Raw genomic sequence first — 23,018 nt, forward strand, 5'->3', positions numbered from 1 at the left:
TAAATTAATTAATTTAAGTACTGGCTAATTTAATATTTAATATTTTTCTGTTAAAAGAAAATATTTGGTTATTCGGGTATTCCAAATTATAGATCCCGATTTAAGAATGCTACGAACTAAGGTGTAATAGAAGACGCAAATAACTAACGGATCGTCAAAGTAAAAGACGTCATAACAAAGCCTAGCATATTGTGAGATTTATTGCAGATGTCGTGTATGTGTAGAGAGAACTTCCACTTGCTCTCAAAACTGATTTCGAGAGTTTCTTTAGTTAAAATGTTCCCATTGAGATCGTAGGAATAAACTGATGGCAAATGGAATTAATAAAATGACATTGTATGGCACTTTCCGACACTAAATGGCAAACGGTTAACGGAAGTTCATCTCAATAGAGAGTCTAAATCACTCTGTATGGAAGAATGCATTTTTACAATTTTAAATATAAAAATGTATAGAAGAAAAATTTAATTTATAACTGCCGTATTTATTAGACCGAGATTAGACCTTTGAGGAACCTCCAAAGGGGTGAAATATTTTTTCGGAAATCGGCCGCCATAGGTTACAAACTGTCTTCGATTGCTCAAATAACTCGAGAATAACCGAGTTAAATCATCCGAGCACCGAAGTTCGACATTTTTTTAAATAATAACCCATGACAAAAATACATATTTATATTCAAATTGATTACATATAAATTAGTTTTTTGTTATTTATGTACTCATAGTATATTTCTGTACAACAGGAAAATAGGTACAATTTAATAGCCTATTTCTATTTGTCCGAAACGCGTTTTATTTCCTGTTTCCGCACTTTTTTTATATTCTGTGAAGCAAACGTCCCCGGGCAAATATTTTCTTTACGTGATTTCCGACGTTCGATTCAGATTAATAAATGTTTCGCGTCAAATCTATTTATCCTGTTTGCTTCCGTTTCAAGTAAATTGACAGGGCTTCTGCGTCAGACAAGTTTCGCATTACTCCTCCTTAATAAGACACGCGAATGATAAAGGGTGAATATTACGCGTCGGTTCTAATGCTTGCATTATTGACAAATTGTCATATCCAGACACAATGTCTGTCTGTATTGTTACTCGTCTTGTTTGTCTTCCGTTTCTCCTACCATTCGCAAAAAGCGTTTCGATTCATCAACCGGCGAGTTCTTTGTGCCCCAACAATGGGTTGCAATCAAAAAATCGTTTACGTTTAAACACGAACATATGAACATACACACATACACACATAATTCTAAGGCACCTCAAATATATATATATATGTTTGTAATACAGAAAATTGGTAGGACGCAAATAAACTGGGGAAATAATAACTTTGGAGTTACACGAAAAAAGTTTCCGTATTAGCATATGTTATGAGTTGTTCGAAAAATATGGAATATCACATTTCATGCAATAGGGAAAATTCCGATTTTAATAAACAAAAAGCTCGAGATGGACTGCGTATGTTAGAAAAAAGTTTTTATTGCCTTTGCCAGCAACCCTCATAAAGAAATCCCAAAAATGTATATACGTATGTGTATTATTTTCTATTTCGTCGTTTTCTTCATCACTGAGAAACCGAATACATATTTTATGCATTATATTTTTTGTAAATATATGTATAAGATAGAGTAACGCCAATGTGCTTTAAAAATTAAAACAATAACTTAAAATTGGGGACTAATATTATTAATAACAACTTTAACAAAAATGTATGTTATATAATATAATAAATATTTTATAATATAGACCAGTGGCATTAGTCGGTGACTAATATCTGAAAGTCTCATAAAAGTTTGTATAAAGGTCCGATTGACTTGATTTAAAGCAAGAAAAAAATATATTTTATTCTATTGCAGGTTTAGCGCCCAAACTTTTTTTATTTTGCAAACTTTTTTGTACGATTTATCCGACAATTTCATAACAAAAATTTAAGTATTAATCATTAAAATAAAGGATTTAACAGCCTTAAGAAAATTTCAAGTTTCATAAAAGTTTGTATGGAGGTCCAATTGCCTTGATATAAAACTTGTTTTGAAGCAAAAAACTATTTTTTTTATATTTTATTTCTATGCAAGTTTAGCATATAAACGTTTTTGTAGGAGTTTCTCCAACGGAGTTATGAATTTTTAAGTTTTTAATTTGCCACTATTTTGCAAAAAAGTCCAATATTTGTTTTAGTGAATATTATAACAAAAATTATTATATTATTAAATTAAAAATTATTAAATTATTATATTATAAAAGTTTGTTTATATTAATACATAACTTGTTTTGAAGCAAAAAAATATTTTTATTACAATTAATATTTTTTAGCAAATATTAATAGTTATATTTTACAACAAAAATTCAAGTTTTAATATTGAAAACAAAGGAATTAAAAGTATTAAAAAAATTGCAATTTTTAAAAATGTTTGTATGGAAGTCCGATCGACTTAATACAAAACTTGTTTTGAAGCAAAAAACTATTTTTATTATATATTTTCTTTTTTATAGCGAATATTATAAGGCTATGCAGAGTTATATTTTATAACAAAAATTTAATTACCTAATCTTTATAAGAAAGGAATTAACACCCTTACGAAAATTGTGTGTCTCATAAAAGTTTGTATGAAGATCCGATCATTTTTTATAGCAAAAAAACTATTTTTTTAGGATTTTATCCAACGTTTTGTTATGATTAATTGTTAACGTCAGTTGACGATTTCTAGCTGGTTATAGATAATGTTTTTGTTCATCTTACAGACGTAAATGACTTACTACAGATTTTTTCTCCCATCAGCACTTCATTATTTCAGTCCTTGGATCAACAAGTAATTTCAGAATTCAAAACGCCTTACACTAAATCTATATTTCAGCGATGATATGAAGTGAGCGATTAAACAAATCTTACCCTCAGAGACTTTTGGGAAAATCATTTCCAATAAAACCCTCAATTCTGCTTATAGAAAACTGTAGCCTAATTACCTTGACGATGAAATTGTGCCTTTGGGGAAGAATGTGGAACTGTCAGTGAATTTGGTTGATATTCAAGATTTAGTGGAGGAATATGGACAGGAACTGACCACCGAATAACTAATATATCTGCATCGCGAGCAACAGCAAAAAGTTACAGAAAAGATCTCGCCTGAATAAAAAGATAAAAAGGAAAAGAAACCACTCATTTCAAATGCTATTAAGGATATCTGTAAAATGTAGAAAACAGCGTAAAAGATCGTTGAAAAGTACCACTCGAATAAGGCTGTAGCAGTGTGAGCCAATAATCAATTCAATGACAATGCAACGTCACATTTAATAAGATTAGATAGGTTTTAAGTTAATATTCTGCGAAAATAAAAGGATTTTATTGAACTATAAGTAATATACAGTAGTGATTCTGATATGAATAATTTATAAATTTAATAATTTTCTGGCAAATTTAAGCACTAAAAAATATTATTTTATATAAATATTTTTTTATGAATAGTTTTGGAATTAATCAACTTAAGTTTATTATATTTTTATGGAGAACTTTGCTTTAATATACAGGTGTTTTTAAATACAAGCACTTTTCTAAAACGAATTTTTCTCGTAAACTAAGGTTCTACTTAATTTAAAATAAATATTTTAATTCATGTTTTTTTTGTGTTATTACTATTTTTATTATTGAATATTTAAAAAAAAATATTTTGCACTAAAGGGTATTTGGAAAATTCATCCACAGAAATTCACCGATTCTAAAATTAATCGCTAATGACTTATTTATTAAAAATCATTATTTACACTTTAATTTAATTAAAAATGTTATATTGAAATTAATGCAATATATATCATTATTATATGATTGTGCATTCCCATAAATATATTAAATTATTAAATAATAACAATAAAAATATTATTGAATATTAATTTATTTGTCTATATATACGTTTTTTAAAATATTCAATATGAATATTTTATATATTAATTCAATTGTTTTTATTTCTTGTTATATTTAGTTGTTTATTCAGTTGTGATTTGATTTAGTTTAATTTTTATTTATTATAGTTTATCTTTGCAAATTATTTTTAGTTACAATGTATCGCTCTCAAGACAATATACATAATAAGGATTAAGGTATTACATTTCATACTTGTATTTATAAATAGTGAAATATAATCTTGAATGTGCATTCAATTACAAAGTATTAAAAAACAATATTATTATTAGCTATAAAAATATAAATAAATAAAGATAATTTTCTAGCATCGTTATGTAGTTCATAATTACTTATAAAACGTGTATTTTTTACTCATAACAATTCAGTTAATATTATTATATATTTTCTTAAATCTCAAAATGTAGGAATAAATAATTTATAATAATTATATTAGTGAAAAATTAGATGGTTATATAGTAATGTATATTTTCGGCATTTTGGTTTACAAATATGTTTTTTATATAATGATTTGTTATGTATTTTATTATAGATTAATTTACCCATAATTATTAATATATTTAGTTGTTTATTTAATTGTACTTTGATTTAATTTTTATCTATTATTATATAATACATATTTACAACTTTTTTTTTTAATATATCCTTAATAAAGAAGTCATGTGCGATCAATTTCATAGAGCTAAGCTTATTATTAGAAATTTTTGAATACCTCATATAAATTAATTAATACTGATTTATAAAATAAATGTAAATATGTACTATTCAAATTCAATGATAATATGCTTGTGTTAATACAGTAAAACCTCTTTGTAACGAATACCAAAATAACGAAATTCTTAGTGTAACAAATCTTCAATTTGTCCCCGAAAAACTTTCGTACAAAATGTTTTCAATGTAACGAAGAACATTTTTTTACAAATTTTATTGTGTTCATTACAATATTCTTAAAAATAGACGTATAAGATTATTTTGATGCTGTAGTAATATGGTAATTAAAAATAAAATAAAAATATATCATTTTCCTTACATTTAATGTAACGAATGTGAAAATTTAACGTAAAGAATTAAATTATTGCTCTGTAATTTATATTAATATCTGGGAAGACACGTTCAATTTTGCTTGAAGTTCTTGATGATATTATCGAGAGCAAGAGTCGAACATAAGTGATTGATTTGTTTTTATACACATAACCATCCTGAGAGAGGTTTAGAGCTCGCCCACTATTTCTGACTTGATCGATTATGCGTTTAGTTAGCTTATCAAACCAAAAAAAATATTTTTGATTCAAATCAGTGATTAATATTATATTTTTTTTCTTTTTCAGGTTTTTCAGAAGTGTTGTGTGTTTGTGTGTGACGATGCAGTCCCGCGGTGTGGTGTTGTTGTTCAGTATGTGGGCGCTGGGTGTGCTAGTCGCTCCGTGCAGGGGCGGCTCGTGCAAGGAGGCCAAGCTGTGTTGCCCGGGCAGGGATTCGTCGTGCGTCGTCCAGAAAGCTCCCTTGAATTCTATCGTCGAAGACTTAAACGACAAGCCCTGCTACTGCGACCACGCCTGTCTCAAGCTGGGAGACTGCTGTACCGACTTCAAAGAGGCTTGCGGCGGTATGTCCCATGCTTTATTTTTTCACTCTTCGCGAATTAATTAATAAAATTCTCTCAGCGGAAAGTTTGCGAATTTAAATTTCTGCAGCCGTAATCGCAGTCGGAGCGGAGAATTTATAATTTAAGGGCTCGTCTTTCAATTTGGAAATTGGAATTGTGTTGTGCGACGGGTTTGTTTTGTCGGTCTGGAAATGGGAGAATCGTTTCGAAATTTTATCGTATAATATATTATACAATACGGCATAATTCATATTCTTGATGAGCTTCTTGTTTATAGTGTAAAGTCCGGGGTTTCTATTGAAATTATAAATCTTGTTAAAAGTCTTAAAATGTGAGGTAATTGCTATTTTTTTATTTCTTTATTTGCTGGAACTATTTGTATTTTTATCTTTTCACTGATATTATTAGTATATACTAGGGCAGTTCAGTTTTTTTTGTGATCTATAAAAAATATTAAGGAAGAAATTAATATTTTTTTAAAAAGAAAAAAAAATAGCTTAAAATATATTTATATAAAAAAATATAGTCAGTATTATACGATGAAAGAGATAATCGTAAAGATTGGTCAAGATGTTCATTATCAAATAAAATCGTATATCCGATTTTATAATGCTCATGAAAAGGATTTAGCCAAATATACGTAGAGCCAAAAAAGACCATAGTTTTTGTACCACATTTGAAAAGAATGTGTATTTAGCTTTAATGATTTTTGATACAAGACATTTTAAAGTTTGAATATTTCAAGTTATAGCTTAAGGTGTGATAACCCTAGGGGGTGACTTCCCAGCCAGTAAGACTCAGGGTGAAATCTAGTTAGAGTTTTATTACATTACATTTACATTGTTGCGACAGACGTAAATGGCGAAATGTTTTTTCCGAGTGGTGGTAGAAAATCTGACGGAGAAATAATGTCAGTGGACGATCCTCAGAGTTCTAAATGGTGTGCAGCAACAGTGTATTCTCCGAGCGGTGGTGGAGAAGCTGGCGGCGGGATGTGTGAATCCATGTTCGTATGTTGTCTGCGGGTAGCGGACGTCTGCTGTTCTCTTCGAATGCCTATATGTGTCTTAATGTGGCTGCTGATGACTGCCCTTAAGTATTCAGACCCGCAAAGCTTGATGACCAATCGCAATTATGTAGCGATCATCTAGTCAATCGCTTTTCGCGTAATGTGCATTATCCATGGTCGTATTGCATTGCAACCGAAATATTGTGGATCCGGTGGTTTATTATATCAGTTACCGTTTCTCAACAAAGAAATATTCTCTCTCAATAACGGATAATATTTACAGTAAGAACAATACTTGTTATTTATGGGATTTCTTCTGGTCGTAACGAGGGCTTTTGTGTTTAGTCCTTCCTTTACGCTATTGTCTTGTTTCCTTGTTAATGGATGATCATTTTGGTCACAGTAAATTAACGCTAGTTTTGGGACAAAGACTCTTTCGCTGAAGGGCACTGCCTCGTATATAATTAACAATTTTATATCAATCTCTTTTTACATAAAACTTATTACTGAATAATGCAATGGCTTAATAAAATGTTTGGATAATTGTCATCTTTCTGGCATAAAGCAATAAAACATTTATTGCAACTGGGCATACATGTAGCATCGTCTGACGTAATCGAAAACAATTTATAAATAATAAATTTTGTTTCTATTATGTATACAGGTATTAAAAACTATAAATATATCTTTTCTCGTTTTTCCATGCATATATACTACTTTAAGGAGCTCTTTTTTTTCACTAATAATCTTTTAATACCGTCCGGATAAATATCATTAATTTTTCAGTATACAATACATCAGTTGAATTATCTTATTTTAAGGAAAATGTCCTCTTTAGTCGACATATATTTTTTTTAATACGTATCATGACTCTATTTCTCGGAGATTTGAGAATTTTTAATTTGATGCAGACTCAAATATTTTCCCAAAATCCGCTTTTTGTATTTTTGATCAATAATTGACGGTTAGTCCAAGTGGTGAATTAATAGCTTCCACAGATATTTTTTGCTGCAACGAAAAATAAACGTTTAAATCTTTAATTTTTGTTTCAAGATTTCAGTATTTCTGGGATATTCTGTTTCATATTTGGAATGCATTGTTTGAAAATTTCGTTTAACATTTCCTATTTTCACAATTGCCACAGTTAATTTGAATATTAGACAATAGCACTTATAGTAAAAAAAATAATCATGTTGCCATTATTTGTGTAATATGTCTTCATTTCTCTAGCACGATTTTAATTAATCACCATTATTCGTCAGATTAGGTAAAGGTGTGAAAATGATGATTGATTATATATAATTACGATAATCTATATTTCCGATCTCTCCGATAAAATATAAATATTAAAAAAATGTTATAGTTTTTGTGTGTTAGTTAGACAAACACTACTATTCTATCTACGTAACAGAAACAAGCAACATTTTACATTTTTCTTCATAATTTTTAATCATGACCATGCATTAAAACAGTATTTTTAAGCCATTGCAGTGATAAAAATACACTTCATGAAATTTATACAATTGCTACAATTTATATCGCTACTTATTTTATAATGGAAGCTTGCTTCAAGTAACCATTTCTTACACATGACCCAATTCTTGAATGAAAGATGTGTTTTCACCTCCTCACTTCCTTAGCATGGTTCAATACTTTTTACTTTATAAATAAAGCAAAGCGTTGTGAACTTTTACTAAATTACGATATGCAAACTTTGGTTCATTAGAAAATTTCTTAATCACCAGAAAATGTTCTCATTTGTGTAAAACAATCGTGACATACTAGATACGGGGTATGAAAATATTTTTTTTAATATTGAATTTAATTTAAAAAATCAAAGAACTTAAATAGACCAAAAAATATTTTTTACGACCGTATAAGCTGTCACTTGAATCGCCAAGAGTTTAGTTCAACCTTCAATACGACTAAATGATTAAAATACTACTATTGTATATAACAGCAACAAATTGTATAAATGTATGTGCTTAATCGTTTTTTTTTAATCTTACAATATAAATTCTGCCCGAATTAATATTAATTCTTGCTGATTGTAATTTCACATAATAATCTAAAAAAGCCCTATGATATAAATATGTATGTTTAAGTAATATTAAAGTATCTGTACAATAAAGGGATTATTTCAATTGCGAAACCTTTTGTATGTGCCACACAATGTAAACTAGCTATAAATTGAAATTGTGAAAATAAAAACAAACGTCAGTAATTACTTATCTAAAATATTTAAATGATCGATCCAAATCTGTTCACACGCAATAGAAAGTTCAGTAAAAAAACAGATTAATAAAATTACATCCCTAAATCACCATAATTGGTCATGTCAGAAAAAGTGGGCGAGCCCTAAGCCTCTGAGGATTTGATAAAAATGTGAGAATAGATACTAGTCTTATTCAGGTAATACTTTTCCACAAATTTTTTCACTGTTTCTTACATTTTACAGATATATCTAATCTCATTTGAAATATAAGGTTTCTTCGCCTCTTTTTCCTCATTTTCAGGCGAGATCTCTGTGACCTCTTGCTGTTGCTCGCATTGCAGATCTATTAATTCTTTGGCACTCAGCTTCTGTCCATGTTCCTTTGCCAACTCTTGAATATTGTCCTCATTCACCTCCAGTCCTATATTCTTACCAAAGAACACAATTTCATCCACAATTGGAGGCTCTCGTTTATGAGAAAACCCGCCAAAGCAATTATTTTTACAGTTTTCTCTAAGCAGAATTGAGAGTTTTCTTGATTACTTCGAAGCATCGCTGAAATAGTGATTTGGTGTAAAACTTCTTGAAGTTCGATATGATCTGCTGATCCATGTGAGGAAGAAACTTAATCTTAATGAACCTGATTTCTTCCAGTAAGTCGTCTTTTAGATCTTATCAAAGCAAAATTAATTATATATCTTTACTTGTACTGAAAAATAAACCGAGTTACTCGTAATCTGAGGTTCCACTGATCAATCTGATGTTTCAAAACAATCAAATATATCTCCTGGTAAAATACTTGATACTAAAATCGATTTGAAAAAATTGAAATGGCGTCCATCTGGTATCTAAATAAATCGTAACACAAAAGTAATATTGCTTCTACCATGCATAGAATTCCACCGATTCCACCGGAAAACCTTTCGGTGGAAGTTTTTATTTAGAGTTTTGTACCCGAGCCAAAGCAGCGTTTAATGCCCTTTGACGTTACTACCCTTTTCCAAATTTCACTTTGATATAGCCATTTGTATCCAAAATAGTTTAATGCTAAGCCAACGGGTTAAATAACGTTTCACTTGAATACACGTCACAATTTTCTTTTTTGGACTATTTACTAGTTCACATTTTTGCGATTAACATTCACCGATCTTCATACGAGTCTCGTTATGGGTTGTGTCGGTAAATATTTGCGCAAATGCGTGTTTCGGGAAGGGTGAAAGGGTAGCCAGTTTACACGAGAGATTTATTTCCGTTTTTGACGTGTTTGTCTCCGCTCGGTTATTTATGTGAAGAATGTGCTCAAACACTGAGAAAACAAGAAAAACAGTTTACCGTGCAAAATTACATTGGCGATTGATCAATCGATTATCATTTCCTCATATTCGCTTAAGCCACAATTAGCTATTAAACAATCACTCGAATTGAATAAGAAAATTACGGTCAACTTAATCTAGTACAGTTATTGGGTTAACTGATTAATTTGTGTTATATATAGATACATAACTATCACATCTTGATTGCATTATGCGGGCTAAAGATAACACACCTATTGTGAGAGCCACCCATTGTCCGCATAAACCAATAGTTTCAATTCACAACCATAGAAATTGTATTTAATGAAGTGAGAGAATTCAGATAGCCTTTGTATTATATAAACATTGCTAAATTTTAATCAGTTTTTTTATAGTAATTTTATTTTGACTAAAACTTAGTTTTAAGTATTAACTCTTATAGTCATATTGTAAAGTATTGCATTTTATCAACCATGCAAATATAAAAATTAGGTTTTGCATTTTAATTGTATGTTATAAAAAATTATATCCGATATAGTGCAACAATCAAACATTTTCTTACGTATTCTTATTTAAATGTTGTTCACTGTAAAATAATAAAATCTAATAAAAATTACTCAAGTATTTCTTGTTAAAAGATCAGAGGTGCCTCGTGGAGATATTAAATTACGAGCTTTACGTGAATGTTTTATTTTATATTTTTTATTATAAACATATAAAATTACACGAGGGTTTTAAAGTGACATCGAGCTACATGCACGACTTTTTGTCTTTGATCCTACATAAAAACATGTATAGTATATAAAAATAAGATATATCTGGCAACGCAGAAATTAGATAATAACCACGCGCAGGCTTCGAATGAGAAGAATTTGTGTATTTATTTTAATCGAATAGAAACGCTTAAGATGGAGACTTAAAAAATAAAATATTATTTATTTGCCGAAAAAAACCTTTTTTCATATTTCCCTATTATTATAATAAATATATAATTTTTTTATTAAAATTACGTGATTTAGATCGCGTTTTTTTCTTGGAGTCTCAGTCTCGATATATTTCGCCAAAATATATTTGGCATTATCAGGAGCTATTTATTTTTATATTTATCGCATATAAAATAAACAATTTTCAATATAAACAGTTACGTGCTGTATATAATTTAACGATTGAATAAAAATTATTGTGACAATTCAATAAAACGATCGAATATTTTTTCAGTACGCTCCTATCCGCGGGGCAGATAGGGCAATAGTTATCAATCTTGTGTTTTTTGACATAAATACCAATTAATTTGTGATAGTGCGAATTTTAATCTACCTGTGCGATGTAAAAAAAGTGTATATAAAAATAAAAATCTCATGATGATGCCAAAAATATTTTGGCGAAATATATCGAGACTGAGACTCTATGGAAAAACGCGATCTAAATCACGTAATTATTTTTTTTAATATATATTATATATATGTATATATATATATAATAAAATGTTTATCTAAAAAACTATAGATTAAAGTTTGCTTATTAATAAAAAAACGATTAAATGCTCGTCGATGAGTCACTATTTTGGATTAGTGTGCCTTATTTTATTTGATACGTTTTAGTCAATAGTGTGAATTAATTCGTGCCGACACAATCGAATGCCTTTTCAATGTCTCATAATAAATAAGCTTGAACTTTTTCACGCGTTGAATAGCATCAAACGTTTGAAAAGACGAATGCGTTAAAAGTGTTTTTAAACTAAAAATGCGCACGTAGAAATACTCGAAACATTTACGACAACAATGGAACGCGACAAGATACGGCCATTGTTTCAACGATAATGGCCGCCGAACAATGGCGACCTGACGCGACGGCCATATAATTTTTGACACCCAAAACCCTCATCCACCTCTATAAAATTGGTCTTGTACAAAACTACAAAAATAACCCACCGACCGAAATTACAAATTCAAAGCCGAAGCAGGTGAGCAAAACTCCGGTTCGGCTTTTGGGGAAGTGATTGTTTTGTGATAAAATTTCGGGAAGGAGCGCTGCATTATTGCGCTTATCTTAAGTGCGAAAGCCGCCATTGTGATGTAACAAAGGTGAAGATAAATTACCTGGTGGATAGGGACAATGGTGGAGCAACAACTTTGTAGACGTCAAATGACATTGTGTTACTATCGTCAGGAGCAGTTTCTGAAATGATAATGTGTCAGAGTATACATTATGTGATTTATTAGCATATATATTATAAGTAATGTAATTTATTAGAATTTAAAGTTCATAATAAAATTACATATTTACTAAAAAAAATTTTTTTTTTTTATATTTAGGTTTTGGTTTTTAAAGTTTGTTGCGGTCATTGTTCTATGGTGTTCTAACCATATATTTCTATATAGGATTTGTTTGTAAATCCGCTTTTTAAAATAGCACTTTCTAATAGTGACTTATGTAAAATTTACAATGTTTTTACTAATAATTCTCAAGGCTTTTCGAGAAAGTTTTTGCTTATCTTATATTATATAATATATTCACATAAACAAATTAACAGATGTATATAAGTAAAGTTAAGTGTTGGTATTTATACTAAAAACTTATATTTTAAGTTACACTTTAGAAATATAGCTGATTTAACGTCGAGGTTTTAGTTATAAATTAATTTTCAACCGTGAAATTCCATTAATTTTGATTCAACGTAGATTTTATCGTTTGCTGTATTTATGGTCTTTATCAAACTATTTTTGAGTCTTATATTTATTAACGATAATATTATTTATTTATTTTATTATAAATAAATTAAACTACTATACTTACAATGAAGGGCACTTTGGCAAAAAAAAATTACTAGATATTTTTTTAATACAAAAATCTTTTGTTCCCAAAAAAAAATTGGAATTCAAATTTTTTTTTTTTTTAAATAATTTTTTATTTTTATATTCATCAAATAATGACTCAGAAGCCAACAATATGGCTTCTTTTATTAACTCACCGTCTACAAACGTTTTCTTTTTCTTTGCTAAAAGATGAGCAATTTTAAAAGAGGAAACTGTTGCTCTTTTTTATTATGAAATTGGCCTTATAAAAATGTTTTTCTGTTTATTTAAATTCAGTTTTAACTTACGAATTCTAACTTTTATTTTAAATGTTTAATATTTTCCTTGTAAATATTTTTTTTATGTATTTTACGAAGTTAGCGGCGGGCACTTGAATATAACCCTTCGCAGGCACTCGTGTGCCCGCGGGCCCAGATTGCCGATCCCTGATTTTATACAGTTTTTGCCTTATTTGGAAAAGTTTCTTTTGGTACTTCATAAATTTATTTATTTTGCTACTTTATAAATTTATTCATTTATATCTTTTGCACTACATAAATGTTTTGTACTACAACAATACGTTTCTTGAATAATATTTATAAAACTATGCTTTGCTAAAATATAGTTAAGTATAGTTTTGATTTTTAAATATTTTATTATATTTTTAAATTAAATTAATTTGCTTCTTCTAAAAAAATTCATATAAAGATTTTTGAGATATATTAGTATAGTATTTATTATAATCCATTTTTAAAAAAGGTGTAAAACAAATTATGATTTCTGTTTTCTAATAGTAATCCAATTTTTTAGATCTTAATTTAAAAAAAAAACTAATTTAAAAAAAAACGAAAATAAAAATTTATTATTTTGAACATTTATGTTTCAGCAAAATTATTTTTTTAACAAAATTTCTAAATTGATAAAAAATATTTACTATGAATGTTTTTGCATTTTAGTATTTCAAAAAAATAAAGATCAGTATTCATAAATTAATGAAAATGAGTATTAATATTCCTAAAAAAAATTGGTTTTATTATCGAAATAATATATTGAATTTAAACCTTAATTATTAGAATATAATAAATATTTTTGTTTTCTTTAAAAATTACACTATTAGTTTTTGGCTAAATATTTAAAAAAAATACATTAAGAATTGATTTAATACATTTTATAATTTTGTAGTTGCTTAATAATTCAGAAAATCGATAAAAAATTATGAATAATTTATTTTAAGTTAGGTTTGAGTTTTTTAAGTAAATATTTAAATTTCTTATATATTAACTGTTTTTAGAAATAAATTTATTTTATATTTATTTGTAAGGTTGCTTATATCATTTCTTTAACTCACCTGGGGGTGAGTTATTTTACGTAAATTTGCATATATATTCCCTTTGTTATTTATTTATTAATATTTAATTATGCATTTATAGTAAATAATAATAAAAAACATTAGTGATTCTATAAGTATTATTGCTTTGATTTATTTTACTTTTTTCTGTATGAATATGTTTTAATTATTTATTTTGCATATTTATTGTATATTATTCGGCTTTAGTGGATTTTTTATATCAATACAGAGGCTTTTTTATAAAATTATTAGAAAATATTTTTTTGTTATATTAATTTATTTCGTACTTTTTAATTTATTGGTATTATTTTGAATAAAAGTCATTAAAAAAATTAAATTTATAAAAAATATTATATGATTTTATTGTTTTTTTATTTATTCAGTATATGTAAATATGCAACAATTGTATTATATGTAATTATATAGCCGCCGTACATGTACGGCGATAATCATCGAGTATTTTATTTAAATATTCTAATTTCAATATTTATTAACCATAAAATATATATTATTTTTAACTTAACGTAATGAATTTTTTAGGTAAAATAATCCGTCTTGTAACGTGAATTAATTCATGATAATAATCTTTATGATTAGGTTAGTAATTATATTTTTCACGATACAAATAATGCTATATTTTTGTGAACAATAAATCAAAAATTTGATCCAAACATTAAAAAAAATTATTAAAAATATACTGCATAAACACATAATAATTAAAACGTACTTTAGTAAATTGACAAAATCAAAGTAAAACCAATCCTTGCAAAATATATATAATATTACAAGAATCTTATTCAATAAGATTTTTGCTTTTCTTTCTAATAGTTACCGGTGTAGAACGCATATTATATTTTTAAGAAAATAATTGTTTTTTTTTTAATTGAACCTTCTAAGTTTTGTGGAATTTTAGAATAGATTTATTCTGTAGAAGTATTATATTTATGTAATGCAAGTTTTGCACAAAACAGCTTTATGTTAACTATCATGAACATATATGAGTTTCGCTAATATATGTTATAACATATATAATGAAAACTAACTTTAAACCAGCGTATAAATCAGGTTATTCAATCATTCTTATACAATTTTAACAAATTTAAATTTAATGATGTACACACTAAAGTTACTATAACAAATAAAGTAATATCGCAACAAATAGTTATAGCAATAAGCTACATATATATTATTTAATTTTTTAAAACAAATATCAAGAAGTACTCGATTTATACATTAAAGTTCATAAAAATAACGTAATGCCCAAACCTTTAGATATAGTCGAGTTCCTAATGTGCTATGTATTCTAGTATTTAATAATCATTTCCAAAATAATTTAAATACGATTTTATATATCTTGTATGATATAATCTATACGATTATTTTTATTGTACAGTGTAATTACTAAAAATCTAGAGAAAGCAGTGGATAATACTGGTCTCTAAAAAATAATATATAAGCCTTTAAGAATAAATCGACGTATAATAAAAAAATGTAATACCCCTCTTACACTGTTTATTTCTTAGCTGAATTTCTCGTATCATGGGAGTGTTCGTCATACATCACTGGATGTCAATATCACACCACCGAATAGTCAATAGCATGGAAACCCATATAACCACGTCTCCCGCTGCTCTTCACAACATATACATTAAAGTCTAATGTTCACGTTGTGATCAAGAATTCCACATTATCCTAATGTGTTAAATAAACTATTCACAATGACGGATTCTGCTTCAATTGTTTCCGCGATCTCTGCTTGCAGTTGTGCTTGTAATTATTACACGCGCCCCCATTGTACCGTAGCTTAATTTATCCGAGGATTATATTGTATCGGGAATTGCTTGTGTTCAATGCAAACACACCTGGTAAATATTGATTGGGTTCATACGGTGTTAATAATGGCCGAACCAATGACAGCAACCACAGCGACAAGTATTATATAAAAACACAAAAATATTTTTTATTGACTATTATAGATTTTTCAATGGACACCATAGTGGTTTTGAATTTTATCATGAAATTATTTTTAATTCATATCTTTTGATAAATTTAATGTAGACGTATATTATATCCACCTTTGTGTAGAAAAGGTATTAGCAAGAGCTACGGCTGTGTGCTTTGAAATCGAAACCTTTCACGTGACCCAGTAGGCAAAAATACACTTTACATAATTGACCCTCGGTCCCTTTGGGCGTATTTTTTGAATCACATACAATCGGACTACTATGCAAATGACATTAGACGATCCCGTGTTGCGATACCGACAAAAAATCCATATTATATTATATGCCTGATGTGACACATGATATAAAAGCAGTGAAACATTTAGTATTGAAAGATAAGAAGGTAGATTGCCACAAAGTATAAAAAATGCTTGGAACATTATTAAAAATTGTTAATGTTGCTGGGAGAATATTTTTTAATTGTATTATTTGTTATTAAAAAGCTTTAAATATATATTGCTTCTTAAATACTTTTTCAATTGATTTGTTTTGGCAACAAAACCACTTTTTCCTCAAAATATCAAAAATTATTTTAATATTATTAATAATATTTCTTTCATTAAAATATGTTTTAATACTGTTTTTTATCTCATAAACGATTTTTACTAATTTTAGAGGTGATGCCCAAGACAGTTAGATGCCAAAAGAGCTCTTTGATAACAGTTTATTGTACAAAATATACAGGTGTCAGTATCGGGCGGCAAACTTCAATGAAAAAAGGGCTTAAAACCTCTCAGTATTAAAAATCAATTGACACTGAGTTGAATTGGCAAGTTTTGAGAGTCTTCGTCGAGCGAGTGATGATCGATTAATAATGAGAGCCAATCGCATTTTTGTCTGGCTCCACCTCCAAAAGTTTCAAAGTGGCCGTCCGATAATTACAAACGATATGTCAAACATTTTTTTTAAAAGTGTCTCCAAGTGTTTTATAAATAAAACTATTTTTGTGGTAATTGATGGTTTAATTCATGGCAAAAATCCACGTCAAAACCATCGCGAACGCAGTAGGAACACTCGTTCTTACTGCGACGGCGCCGACACGATTTTATTGCTTCTGACGTGAAATTGTTTTTGCGCTCTCCTATTGACCAAAATTCAGTTTGAATATACTTTGATCAGACCTCTTATATAATATTAGAAGGCATTAAAATAAAGTATTTTAGTTCGAGATTATGAGCGCATAATATGAAATTATAAGCCCTTAGCGCAAAACAGACGACAATTATAAAATATTTTATTGTAAAAATAAAAACGAGTATTTTATTATAACATCTAAAGCTTTTAAAGACTTTTTTACTTATGAATTATCGACGTCAGGTATTTCTAAATGATGATCTAAGTCTAACATAAAAATATTATAAAAAAATAGATTTTATTTCACATAATAAAATCTATAATACATAAAAAAATATGTAAATACATAAAAGTACTAAATATATATATATATATAGAAAAAACAATATACCATAGAAAATATAACAAAATATAATTTTATATGTATTTTTATTAAGCTTTAAATGTCCTTTTATTAAGCTTTAAATATTAGTGTAGTTATTTATTTGATTTACAAATTCACTATGTATATTTTTAATAATTTTTCGTCGTCTTTTCCCCAAATATTATTATTAGGTATTTTAGGTTAACCAAATAAACGTAAATCACGAATCGCAAAAATAGGTTATATAATCAACTTATTTTTAATTTTATTGCCATTAAATATTTATATAATTAATAACTTATAAATTATATATTGAGAAAAAGGCTTTATATTATTAAATATATAGTTTATTTGAAATCTGCATATCTAAATCTATTTCTAAAATAAAAATAATAAAATAATAAAAAATAGTATATATATTTGTATTTTATTTTTTTTGTTGTAGAGATCAAGTTAATCAATGACACTTAAAAGCTGCAAACCAAAAAGTTTTGACTTAACAAAACATTGTTGAAATCTGCGTTTTGAAACACTTTTGAAACCTATCAACTATCTCGGTATAAAAACTTTTTTAATCATTTTATTGACAAGCCTAGAGACACGTATTGAAAAAATACTAATGCCCCTTCATTCAAACAGTATTTATGTAGGTATTTTTTTAAATTATCTTCACCTTCACCATTAGTGGTCACTTTCAAAGTTAAGCTTTCACTATAGAATCGAGTCTATAAGTGCTAAACATTAACGCGATTGACTCTAAATTGGTCTTCTCTTAATTAATCAATGTTTATAATGGCAATTTAATTAAATATAGAAAGTGCTCTGTAATGTGACTGTTTATTTGTAAAAAAAACTTATAAATATATCGACATTCTCTTTAGAATAACAATACGTTAACGTCAGCAAAAAAATCAAGAATTCCCAGCATTTATCGAACATCCCTCCAGCAATTTCCGACATTGGCTTTCGAAGCATCGAATTACTAGCAGATAAGGGAGCATCTTGTTGAATTATAAACGCCGACATATCTATTAATGCCATAACCCACCCTTTTGCTCCCGGGGGATGATGCAAACACTTCCACGACACAATGATTGGCCCTTGTAAATAAGCCGTTCGGCCCTTTGTTTATTTACCCAGGGCCCTTCGTGAATTTTTCATGTGCTTTCTCGACTGGCCAAGGATTTATAAGCAGCTGAAACATGCGTTACGGTTTGTTTCATTTTCTAGTCAATTTAATAAATTTAGTTCTACCACAATAATAAAATATTATTATTTATTTATTTAATTTTGTGCGATTAAGTTGCCAGTTAGTTTATATTTAGCAAGCCTTTACATACCCTTTTCGTTTTTCATTGTAATTAAATTTTAATGGAAAATGTCAACTGACTCATTTAACAAAAGATAAAAAGCTAAAACAAAATTAAACGTAACGTTTAGATTCTCACAATTGTATTAAAGTATAATGTAAATGTTAAAATTATTCTTTAAAACGGTTTTATTTTTGTGATACAATAATGAATTAAATTAATTTTAGAATTGAATTAAATTATATTATAAACTGTCATTGAGTTATTATCGTGGTTAATTAATTCAACAACGAATGACAAACAAGTTTTTAACGAGCTTTGAATACCGTATACTAATGTATTATGAATCATTGTAATACATTTTATATTCATTAGTTGTATAAAATTAATATAATATATATACAATCAACTAAGTCTGAATATATGTATGCATATTAAAGGAATGTCTTTTAAAATTGTTAGCGAGTAAGAAATTTATCTTTTAAGATTGAATCATCTATTCACTTCTCTTTTTTATATGCTAAGTATATAAAGTGAAGAGAAGTTTTTATTCTTTTTATTTCGTGAACGGATTTTAACGCGACTCTAAAGTTAGGTTTTTCAATGTAAACTTATTAAGGCTATTATATTTTTAAATAATTTATAATTGTTTTTTTTCTGATTTTTCATTTCCGTACCATTAAAACCGACGAGAGTGGTGCCAAACTTTTTTTTCCAACACACATACGAATTATGACCGAGACTGTTCTCCACATTTTAATCGTCGTTTTGGAAATCTGCGCTTGACGTGAGCTGTATGCCAAGTTGGCCACAAAATTTGTCTGAAACGTATTATTTTGTACGTCGTTTTAATTTAAAATATATTATTAATTAAATGCCATATTATATAAAATATCTCTAGCATATAAAAAAAAATTAGCAATGTACATAAAAGTAGTAAAATCTGTATTTAGCAATGAAAAGTATAAAATCTTTTTAAAGTATTTTCTTATTCATATTATAATTAAATATGGGCTATTTATTAGCGAAAATTATATATTATTTAATGTATTTTTACTTATTACTTAACACAATTTAATTGTTTAGGTATAAATAACATTTAAGAGACTTACAGTATTGTTAAATTTTCAAGAATTATCTAAATTAATAAATATCAAGGTTTTCCGTTCCAGAATATCTAAGAGTTTGTAATTAAACTTAAGATGTGAATAATAAAACACTAACTAGTAAAAAATATTCTTTATATGTTGTAAATATGTTAACTTAATACCACTTAAATTTGTGCTACATTAAACTTTTATCCGTTGGAAAAAACTTTTCACTTTGCTAAAAACCGGTAGCAGGAAAAGGTCAAAATGATAGCTAAAGTGTTTTTGTTATAGTATATGCTTATGTAAAACATATGATAAATAAAAGTAACAATTAACGAAGTCAACCCACCGGAAATTCTTATTATCGTTGAACTCTTAAAATGCAATAGATCTTCAAAAATTTAAAAATAAAGTAACGGTTAATTGTTTTCAATATTTATTGACTGCTTATTTTTTGGGTATTTGACTGCAAAAATCCACCTAATTAAAAAATTAGAAATGATAGATTTTTTCCTAATAAATATTGACCCAAAATAATCTCTTATTGGTAAAAAAATATACAAACAATTTGATTTGTGCAAATAAAAACTTAAACACTTTCTAGCTTATCTAAAAATATTACTGAAAATTTTATATAAAAGGCAGTAGTTTTATTTATGTATTGTATGTATTCTCTCTTTACAGCCTTTTATTAGAACTACGAGTGTTTTTATTGCCTTAATTTATTAATAACTAAATAATCTCTTAAGCATTATATTACTAAAAATATTATGTAAAAAGACCTAATGCAAATCAATTACTCTATATATTGCAAGATTTGACATAAAATATTGTTTCATTTGAGATGTTTTTTTAATTGAGGTTACAATTAAATTTTTTTTTATATATAAGTGATCAAATAAAAATTATAATTATAAAGTTTATAGTATATTTTCAGTTTTTAATAACTGCTATGATTACTTTTTTAATTTAATTTATGTTCTTTTAGCCTTTTCAGTAAATTTGTTTTAGTTACAATTATTATATTTTGAGAAATTTAGGTTAATTTTTCTGCCCTTAAAATTGTCACATATCTTCGATTTATAATTAATGATATTCCTTTGCATTAGTGCATATACATTTTAGGGCTAATTAAAATATTTTTTATATATTCTACTATGAAAACCTTAAATATCTGAAGCAAGCTCTAACATAATTTGGTCTGAATGGTTAAAAGTATTTATATATTTAAATATTTATAATAAAAAGTTATTTTTCATTTGTGTTATACACAAATAATTGGTGCTGGTTGAGCGTAAACATAATTTACAAAAAAATCCATTTATAAAAATATGTTCACTTTTCGCTAAAGGACTTCTTTTTTATTAGGTTAAACTCCTATTGATAATGCGGTATTTTTGATATATTTAGTCCATTTTTCTTATGTGCAAGCGGAATTTTTAAGTCAGAATTTTGTGTTTAAAATTTATTTGCAATCGGTACTTTGTCGCATATGACGTTATCTTTTAGCGAATTCATCTCGTTGCCAGTGCCTATGAGGCATCTAAAATACATTAATTTTATGCATTTTTTATTAAGGTGTATATCTTTTTTCAATTAAGCAATATTTTATTTTGCGGACTATTAAAAAAAATTTTTTAAATAAGTATTTCAAACAAATTTAATATATTTTACTACAAAGTAGATTAATTTATGCAATTTCTAAGCCGATAACTAAAATACATCTGCATTGTTAGTACCTAAGAAATATCTGTAAAAACAATTTTTTTCTTACCAAAAAGTTAATCTTTGATACAAATACCAAATTTAGTATCGATCGGAATTACAGTTATATAACAATCACTAATTCTGACCTCTCAGACACAATCAAAATTGATAAACAGTATGATTCATATAGGATTTGAACTCAGGTCTTTTATAGTATATCTTTTATATCACTCAACAAGCTTCTTTAATTAAAATCAATATTGAAAAGAGACCGAGCTTGAATGTAAACTTTTACGTTTCATAATAATATATTCTGCTTTTGTAAATTAATATTGCATTTCAATATTCATTAATATAGCGAATTATAATTTTAATTAACTTAAACACGAAATTTTTGATATTTATGCAAACAACTGTTTCATATAACCATAATGTGATTTATTGTAATTTCATTTATGATTGAATATTATGTGATTATAATTACATATACGTATATTACTACTATTTACATACAATACAAAAAATAACATTTTTCATTGCAAATTAAACGTTATTACGTGTATTATACAAAACGATAGCAAAGGAGTCAATCGAGTGTTTCTCGTTCAATTTATTTCAAAAATGTAAATAATCGACTACAAGCACGCACCCTATATAATATTAATCCAAACCCTTGCTCTAAATTGAGTTACACGCGTAGTGTGTAAGCAATCGCAATCTCGCGAGAAACGATCGTTTTCGAATAAACAACGCTTTAAAATAGGATTTTTTTCGGTTCTCGAGAGGCGAAAAATGAGATGTTTTTATGTGATTCGGTAATGCCTTTGAACAGGCTTATCAAACTGATGGTTTGTGTAACTAAAACAATGTTAAATATTTCGATTAAATATTTTTTATCTTGGTGATTTTACCAATTGCAGGTTATGAATCAGATATTCGTAATAATATGCACTATATAAGTTATGAAAAATGTTTAGCAGAAACAGTTTATTTATTATTTGATTTAAATATTATACTCTTAAAAGCAATTTACATCAGATATAATATATAATACTTATGCCAAAATTTCCTCAATTGAACAAAACGTTTTCATTTCACTCTGTGATTATTATATTGTATTTTATCGTAACGTAAAAAACGTCCACCACCACCGAATTTCCTTTCAAAAAATATTTGTAGGCACATATCATATGTTGAATGAAAAATGAAAATAAATACAATTTTACTAATATTGATCAGTAAAATCATAAATTTTAACGTCCCAGTTTAAGGTTTCTAATCCTAAGGGGTGTGATT

General features: G+C 27.3%; 2 protein-coding genes across 2 annotated transcripts in view; one reads left to right on the plus strand and one right to left on the minus strand.

The window, feature by feature from the left end:
* The window catches only part of LOC148232458 (uncharacterized), a 238,451-nt gene that overhangs the window by 74,396 nt on the left and 141,037 nt on the right, over positions 1–23,018 (minus strand). The window lies entirely within an intron of this gene.
* Positions 1–23,018, plus strand: part of vex (somatomedin B and thrombospondin type 1 domain containing protein vexed) — a 138,779-nt gene that overhangs the window by 20,572 nt on the left and 95,189 nt on the right. Inside the window, exon 2 of the mRNA XM_088191764.1 lies at positions 5,237–5,514. Within this exon, the coding sequence (XP_088047890.1) occupies positions 5,271–5,514 (244 nt within the window). The 5' untranslated portion in view covers positions 5,237–5,270. The remainder of the gene's footprint in view (positions 1–5,236; positions 5,515–23,018) is intronic.

Source organism: Plectrocnemia conspersa, unplaced genomic scaffold (genome assembly GCF_051122295.1).
Source record: "Plectrocnemia conspersa isolate PC_06_02 unplaced genomic scaffold, ASM5112229v1 ptg000009l, whole genome shotgun sequence".
NCBI classification, from domain to species: Eukaryota; Metazoa; Arthropoda; class Insecta; order Trichoptera; family Polycentropodidae; genus Plectrocnemia; species Plectrocnemia conspersa.